The sequence below is a fragment of the Budorcas taxicolor genome, chromosome 13, assembly GCF_023091745.1.
Source record: "Budorcas taxicolor isolate Tak-1 chromosome 13, Takin1.1, whole genome shotgun sequence".
Classification (NCBI taxonomy): Eukaryota; Metazoa; Chordata; class Mammalia; order Artiodactyla; family Bovidae; genus Budorcas; species Budorcas taxicolor.
In genome coordinates, this window is record NC_068922.1 from 74,073,183 (window position 1) to 74,081,858 (window position 8,676).

The window sequence follows — 8,676 nt, forward strand, 5'->3', positions numbered from 1 at the left end:
TGAACCATGACAGGCTCAACAGGCCACACTAGGCCTAAGCCTCAGGTTCTTGTAAGCATGAGTCATAATTCTGGGAAGCCCCACCAAGGTCCCTAATGACACCAAGGTCCCCAATAACACCAAGGTCCCTGATGACACCAAGGTCCCCCCCGATGACGCCAAGGTTAAGTCAATCACCACGATGACCCAGGGTTGAGTCAATCACCACATGCCAACTACACTATTGCTCAGACAAAAGACCACCTGTATATAAGCAGCTGTGATTCAGAGTTCGGGGCTCTCGTCAAGATTCCACTGTGCTGGATGAGACTTGGGCCCTAGCTCGAGCTAGCAATAAACCCCTTTATGCTTTTGCATTGCTGTGGAAGTCTTATTCTCTCAGTTTTGGGGACTCGGACACTGGGCACAACACAAGATGATTCCTGTTCCTTGCTGCAGTGAGTATAAACCCAATGAGTTCGACTAGAAAGGAGAGTGTTTGTAGTGGTATCTGGCTAGAAATATTAACAAGTACAAGGCTTCTCCTTTAGTTATTTTATAACTAAAGTAAGCAAAGCTCAGAAATGCTGAAAAATTTCCCCAAGACTACAGGAAATGAGTAGCAGCACCAGTACCCTCTGTATTCTTGTTTATTGCAATGCTGGGCTTGCTGTGGTCCCCAGGCTTCACTTTCCTCATCTGTCATGAAACAGATACTCTCTGTTCTTCAAAGGTGCCTCCATCCTACATATTCCCAGAGGGAAAACAGGAAATCATCATCAAAGTCCCTCTATTAGGCGGACCGAGACCTGCCAAGTTAGGAAAAGAATACAGCAGCTAAGTGCCATTTTTACACCACCATTTCCTTCCTTGAAGAAATTTTAGAATGATTAATAGAATAACGAATCAAATACTAGCACAGAGCCTGGGACACTGAAAGGTAATTGTCCTTCTTTAACTGAAATAAAAATCCCCTTCTCACATGTGACCTCAGGAAATTTCATTCCTTAGAAATGTGGACAACTGAAACTCATGCCCATTCTCCTTCTGAAAGTCCAGGGGGAAAAAAATGCCCCCAAATTTGAACTGGATTTAAAAGAAAGAAAAGTTTTCGTGTTGAGGTGTATGTCTCCCAGGTTTCTATGTAGATTGAAGTGGTTATTGAGAGGTCGATGATGCTATAATGGATTTGCTACCTATACCCATAGGCCAGTCTCTGGATAGGGAAATGGGAGGTGCCCACTATCTGCAGAACAGTGAGAAGGACCACCATTTCCATAGACCCTATTTGTTAAGGTTTGTAGTTGCAAACAACAGACTCCACTCCAGTCAGTTTAATTTTGAATATGCATTTATTGAAATATAAACCACAGTATTGGAAGCTACAGAAAGGAAATTTGCAACATCATCATGGGGTCAAGGGGCTTCTTTATCCCAAAGTCTTCTCTCATTATTGATGGTGAGAACTGGAGGCTGGAAATTCTACCTTGGCCACCCACAAGGAGAGCAGTTATGGTGGGCAGAGGGCTGAAGATGAGGATGCCGTGAGGATGGGGGTGGAAACAAAAATCCTGTGTTACATTGCAGGCTCTGTAGTTACTCTGGTCAAGAGGAATGTGCTCCCTACATTCATTCCTTCCTTCCTCAAATAATTACAAACTGACTCTTTGGTTAACTGAGCTAAGTGCTAGGGGTAAAGGGAAGACATGATCTCATGGCGCTGAGAGCCAACTGGGTGAGGCAGAATTAAGGCATGCAGACCACGGAGGAAAGGAAATAGATAGGTTGTGCTGAGAAGTGTAGTGGAGAAGACTCCGAGGAGATGGAACTGTTTCATTCGCAGCCACAGTCCAGCCCTGCAGGAGTCTTCCTCGGACTCATATTTTCTGGGGACCACTCTTTGCATGTCCTCTGCAAAAAGAAAGGAAATTGTTGAGTGCCATCACTGTAGCTCCAAACCTGGATACCTGTCATCTTGACAGATCCTAGATTTTCCAAAATAATACAAAACCACAGTCTTCATGACCCAAATTGCCAACAAGAAGGAAGTGAGTTTTCCAAGCCAATGTGGGACACCTAGGCGCACTGCAGACCTGCCCTGGTGGGTGGCTGAATCAGTGGTCCCATTTGAGAAAGCGGAGCATGTGATTAGGCTCAGATGATCATAAAGAGGCACTTAGTGTTGACCTTCTGCCATTCTTTCCCTGGAGAACTCGCTCAGTGTGTGGTTTCATAGGACACTGCAGCTTCTTCTCCTGGTAGCAGCGAGGAGGAAGACACTGCAGAGTGAATGGTGTGTGGCTCCCTAAGCTCCGCCCCTTTCCCCAGCCCCTCCCCTCCCCCTGTGCCCTGGTCCCCCGGTCTTACCACGGGAACACTATCCCTTCACCACAGATCTTCTTGCAGCCCTTTTCTGTGCGGAAGCTGTTCTTGTTCCCTCTGCAGCCGCCGTATATAAAGACTTCACAGCGCCTGGTCTTGGCGTTGTAGAAGTACCTCATCTTCTGCTTATGACAGGGACCCGGGAATGCTGGGTCCAGGCAGATGCTAGGTCTAGAAGATGCTGGAATGGTAGGGGCAACGGGTCAATTACGAGGTGGTCATCACAACTCGGTACAAGGTCAACAACTGGAATCACCAGTTTGTTTTTCAATAGAGAATGTTCCGGCTGTGGGGGATCGCCAAATTGAAAAGCCCATTTGGAAACCTCCTTTGGGGACAGAATTATAAATGTTGCAGAGCATGACGTGATATAGTAATCATGTACAAATGTATTTCTCCTCATGAATTATTTTAGGAAAAATTGGTATAATGCCTTTGATAAGCCTCAAAAACTTCTACGAGACTTCCCTCGTGGTCCAGTAAAGAATCTGCCTTCCAATGCAAGAGACCTGGTTTTAAACCCTTGTCAGGGAACTAAGGCCCCATACACCTTGGGGCAACTAAGCAGGCAAGCCACGGCTACTGAGCTTGCTCCCCACAACTAGACCCTACCCACCCAAATAAATCCATAAATGCTAAAAAACAAAAAGTAAAAAAAAAAAAACAACAACAACTCTACAACCACACAAAGAGATCACAGGTAAAAAATATTCCCTATATGTCAATAATTACTAGGTCTGGACGCCTGAGTTTTATATTACCAGGTAATATCTGTGCTTATGTGTACAAATTTTCCACCATTAATAAAAAATGTGAAGGAATCATGCTATAATGGAAAAAGGCATGAAGAAAACAAACCAGTGTGTTTACTTCTGTAACCTCATCCAAGGACCGTATAAATTGAATAGTGATAATATTTACATGTTGATTGCAGAGGTTAAAGCGTCTGCCTGCAATTTGGGAGACCTGGGTTCAATCCCTGGGTCAGGAAGATCCCCTGGAGAAGGAAATGGCAACCCACTCCAGTATTCTTGCCTGGAGAATCCCATGGACGGAGGAGCTTGGTGGGCTACAATCCATGGGTCGCAAAGAGTCAGACACGACTAAGCGGCTTCACTTTCACTTTCACTGGGATTATAAGATGAAATATGTGTTTTTTTCATTCTTTACCTGACACTGAGTTCCTAAAAATCTTGGTATTTCTTATGTGATGAGAACAGTAAAACTGTCTTCTGCTGTATGAAGTCGATGATTTTGGAAAGACCCTCATAACCCAGAATGGGCTCTTATTGCAAAGGAGAGGACTACCTACAGAAGGGTTGAAACTTTCACTGCTCTCCTCCCCATGGTCTTCTAGCCTCTGTCTGCTCACTTTCCCTCAACCTCAGGGAGGGGAAAGGAACTGTCCATTGAAAAATCTCCAGTGGAAAACTCTTACTTAGTTCACAGATTAATATACATAATAAAATTCACAGACAGTGACATGGAGGAGATGTGTAGGGCAAAGAGGGAGTGGAGGTGTGTGGACCCCCATGCCCTAGTGGAACACAGCACCCTCATGTCACCCTCTTGTGTTCACCACTCAGAAAACTCTCTGAATCCCAGTATTTGTGGATTTTTATAGAGGTTTCAAGAAATAGGCTTATTGATTGAATCATCAGCCAGTCGGGATTGGTCTCGATCTCAGTGCCCTCCCCTCTCTGCAGAAGTACAGAAGTTCAAACTTTTAAGTCCATTTTTGGAGATACTTTTCTGCAATTCTTTTAGTATATCTGATCCCATTCCTTTAATAGTCTTGACACTTATGAAAGAAAAAAATTCCAAAATTGTCAGGAGTCTTAGACCATGAACCAGGACAAGGATCAAATTTGGATAGTAAACTAATAGTCAAAAATGGACAAGGGAGAGCTCTTGGAGACTTTGCTAATATTGTATCAGCCTTGGTCCCACAAGCCAACCACACAGGGCTGTGTTTCTTGCTTTCCCTGCAGCCGCTCTGCTCAGTGGTCACAGGTCATTCTGATTATTTTTTAATACAGGAATAATCATTATTTGACATACAAATATTCTTTCTACCCCCAAGCACACAGGTAGGGAAATTTTTTCAAATAAATTTGTCTTGGTGAAAAATTACTGAAATTGACCATGAATTGTGAATAAAATATTTATATTTATGACTGGTGATATGTTCAAAGAACCCATGTAACAGGTGTCTGCTGTACTCATGAGGAAACTGTAGATGACTTCACTAGGACACAGGGAATGTGGGTGGCAGGTGAGGACAAGATACTGTCTTGTCACAACCCACTTGATATACTATCTTATTCTGCCAGGAACTCTGAAAATACTGATAACTGGGAAGAGTTTCTAGGTTCAGTGTTCTACTTTCATTACTCCCCTATCCCAGGACTCACCTGAGCTCCCAAGCACAGGCGAGAGTGAGTTGGGGTTTCCCTGGCACAAAACGTGTGGTACCTCTAGCAACAGTATCCAATTCCCCAAACACTCACTGGGGGTCCAAAAAGCCAGTTTACTTCTGATACAAAATCTGGGGAGTTAGTACAGATTCTCTAGGTTGAAGTCTCAAAACTGTCCTCAGTTGAGATGTCAGCCACATGGTCTCAAGTCCCTTGTGATTTGACAAAGTAGCTAAGCTTCAGAAGTTCCATTACCCCACCTCCGTGTTCAATAACTTAATAGACCTGATGACGAAATACAGGAAGACCACTCACATACTGATCTCATGTTATCATTAAGGATAAATCAAGGGACAGTGAAATAATGAGATCTGTGGGGAAAAGTGGAATGGAGGTGGTAGGCGCCTCCACACCTTAGAGAGCACAGAACCCTCATATCACCACCATATGTTACCACCCCAAAAGCTCTCTGAATGCCCATATTTATGGATTTTTATTGAGATTTAACTAAACAGATACATCAATTGAATCATTGGCCACTGGTGACTGTTCTCAATCTCGGTCCCCTCTCCTCTCCCCAGAGGTGAAGAAAGTGCCAACCTTTATGCACGCCGTCAAAGATTTTTGAAACTATCCTTTTTAGTGAATGTTTCTTAGGTCCTCTTCCATGGCTTATCTCCAGACCTATGAAAGATAGAAAATTCCAAGAGTTTCAGGAGGTCTGACCCATAGACTAGGGCAAGGACCAAATGTGGAAAATAAAATAATAGTCAAAAAGGTACAAGGGAAAGGCCCTGCCTGGAGACCTTACTAATATTGTATCAGCCTTGATCCCAGGAGCCAACACACACAGGGTTGTGTTTCTTGCTTTCTCTGCCATGGCTCTGCTCATTTATCCCAGGTCTTTCTGATTAGTTTCAATAATAAAGGAATAACCCTTATTTGACACCTAAATATTCTTTCTTGCCAGAAGGAAGTAGGTAGGAAACTTTTTTTCAGATTAACATGTCCTGGTGGAAAATGCACATGATTCACCATGAAATGTGAATCAAATCTTTATATTCAGGACTGGTAATCTGTTCAAAGAAGGCATGTAACTTTTTTCCCTGTCCAGGTGAGAAAATTGCAGGTGACTTACCCCAGAAAATATGACATGTGGATGGTAGGGTCAGGACAAGATACTGTCATGTTATAACCTATTTGATATGCTACCTGATTCTGCTAGGAACTCTGAAAATACAGATACCTGAAAACAGTTTCTGGATTCAGTGTCGTATTTTCATTACTCCCCTTTTTGGAGCATCACCTGAGCCTTCAAATCACAGGGGAAATTGAGTCTGGATTTTTCCCTGACACCAAATGTGTGATGTCTCTACCAAGAGCAACCAATTTTCCAAATACCCACTCGTATCCAACAAGTCCATTTACTTCTGACTCAAAAACTGTGGAGTTCCTGCAGATTCTGCAGGTTGAGGGTTCCTAACTGTCCTCAGGTCAGATGCCAGTGGCCAGGTCTAGAGTCACTCATGCTTGTGATCAAATGACTAAAATCGGTGAGTCCATGACCCTACCTTCATAGTCAATAAATCAATAGAAACTGTGACTGAACTTAGGAAAAACACTTGCTTACTCTTCCCAGATAAATATACAAAATAAAACACAAAGCAGTACAATGGAGGGGATGTGTCGGGCAAAAGGGGAGTGGAGGTGTGCCCAGCCTCCATGGCCTAGTAAGGACTGCACCCACACATCATCTCCATGAATTCACCAGCCTGAATGTTCTTTGATCCCAGTATTTATGTATTTCTTTCTAGGGTTCACTAAACAGGCATATTGGTTGGATCATCAGCCACTGGTAATTGATCTCACTCTCCCTCCCCTCTCTGCAGAAGTGCTGGAATGACAGGTGGTGAAAATTGTAATCTTTAAATGGATGTTTGAGGTTTCTTGGAGACTGGCCCCATCCTGAAAGTACCTTGAGTTGCCCTTTGTGATTCATCTCATATCCTGTAAAGTCAGTAAATTCCAAGAGTTTTAGGAGCCCTGGGATATTAAGCATGAGAAGGATCAAATATGGATCTTATTACTACAGTACAGTGAGGTTCAGGGACAAAGCAGAGACCAAGAATAGAGAGTCTCAGAAATGGAGTCCCTGGTTTGGTAGAGTTGGGTTGGAGATATATATATATATATATATATATATATATATATATATATATATATTTTTTTTTTTTTTAAATTTGAAGATATTTCTTCGTGAGAGTCATGATGTCAATGGAGTTAAAAGTTTGCAACTTCAGACTTCCCTGACAGTCCAGTAGTTAAGAATCTGCCTGCCAATGCAGGGCTTGTGGGTTTGATCTCTGCTTTGGGAAGATTTTGCATGCGGCGAGGCAGCTAAGCAGGTGAACCATAACTACTGATCCCAGATGCCTCCAGTCCCTGCTCTGCAACAAGAGAAGCCACCCCACATACCCCTCATACCCATGTGGGTATGAGAAGCCCACACACCACAGAGAGTAGCCCCCATAACTAGAGAATGTCTTCACACAACAAGGAAGACAAATGCAGCCAAAAACAAACAAAAATCCTGTCCAACGTGGTAGGAAAAAAATCCCGAGAGGGTTCCAGCACTCACCCCACCCATGCCCCCCTGGTCTTGCTGTGGACTCCTCTCATTTCCCTCCAGTGTGTAGAGGAGAGGTGAGCTCAGACTTACCGTGGTCACGGCTCTTGTTAGTATCATTTGTGGTTCCATCCACCAGGATGACCAGGAGGACGAGAAAGGCTGCAGAGAGGCAGAGCCGGCGCATCTTCGTGGCCTTGCAGTAGGGCTCCTGAGGATCCTGGGGGTGGACTGAGCTTTTAATATCCTGGCCGAGGGGTGAGGTCAACTGATGAGGATGGGAGGGGGGATGGGAGGGGCTGGATCAGTCCTGTTTATTGCATAATCTCCCTATCTAACTGTGACTTCTGCTTCTCTCTTCAGGGGCCAGATATCAAAAAACAGCAGGTCTCAGACTTAATGGTGCCTGTGGCCTCATGTAAACTTAGATGGTGATCAGATGGAGTTTGTCCAATATGGTCGCTCAGGGAGCATCCCAGCACCTAGAGCTGTGCCAGGTATGTGATGGATGGTCAGTGAGTGGATGAGAGCCAATCAAAGAACATTTAAATGATCAGCAATGTGTTAGCCCATGTCATCCTTTTCAACCTCATGCAAGTGTCATCTCATCTGGACCTCAGTGCCCTGACCCCCCTCACCTACCTCAGATGACACGTGTGATATAGGACACCTTCCTGCAACTATTGCCACAGCTCCTCCACTGGATGGATGTGTGCTCTTTACCAGGTACCGGTCCAGGCAGGAACTTAGCTGGAGAAGGTGATGTCCTCCGGGGCTGTAACCTGCTTTCTGCTTCAAAAAATGAGTAAGGGGAGGGGGCGGAGGGGAAGTAGAGAGCTGAACATGTCTCCACAGCCAGACCACCGCCTGGCCCTCACCTGGTTTCACAGACAGGGAGTGAACCTCAGGGGACTTTGGAATATAACCTGCAACCACCTCCTTCCTCCTGCTCTCTCCTGTAGTGGTTTTGGGATCACACTCTGCCTTTTCCTAACTTTGTGCCAGAGGATGGAGATCTCCCGGAGATCTCCCAGAGACCCCTCTGTTCCAGTGTCAGATGTGATCCGCGCTGCCCACATCATGAGGTTGCTGTTGCAATAGAGGCGACAGACATATATTCCTTCTCCCTTAGAAGCCAAAGTCCTTTGTAGTAATAATAACAATGCTGAGTACAAAGGACACGTCACAACCCATTTAATCAAGTATCTTATTCTGCCAGGAATTCTGAAAATGCAGAGAATTGGGAAGGTGTTAATGAGCGCTCTGCTATAG

General features: G+C 44.4%; 1 protein-coding gene across 1 annotated transcript; it reads right to left on the reverse strand.

The window, feature by feature from the left end:
- Nucleotides 1-1,312: 1,312 nt before the first annotated feature.
- Nucleotides 1,313-7,601, reverse strand: LOC128058784 (spleen trypsin inhibitor I-like). Its single transcript, XM_052651259.1, has 4 exons — nt 7,498-7,601; nt 5,379-5,462; nt 2,347-2,542; nt 1,313-1,890 (listed from the first exon to the last, which is right to left on the reverse strand). Coding segments are annotated over exons 1-4 (375 nt in total). The 5' UTR covers nt 7,592-7,601; the 3' UTR covers nt 1,313-1,889.
- Nucleotides 7,602-8,676: the final 1,075 nt, after the last annotated feature.

What these genes read in the sequence shown, in the direction of transcription:
- LOC128058784 (XM_052651259.1), bottom strand. Translation starts at nt 7,591, where the DNA reads ATGCGCCGGCTCTGCCTCTCTGCAGCCTTTCTCGTCCTCCTGGTCATC. An exon ending in TAACAAGAGCCGTGACCACG is followed by an intron (nt 5,463 to 7,497) that starts GTAAGTCTGAGC and finishes TATCTTTCATAG; the next exon opens with GTCTGGAGATAAGCCATGGA. An exon ending in CTTTGACGGCGTGCATAAAG is followed by an intron (nt 2,543 to 5,378) that starts GTTGGCACTTTC and finishes CTACCATTCCAG; the next exon opens with CATCTTCTAGACCTAGCATC.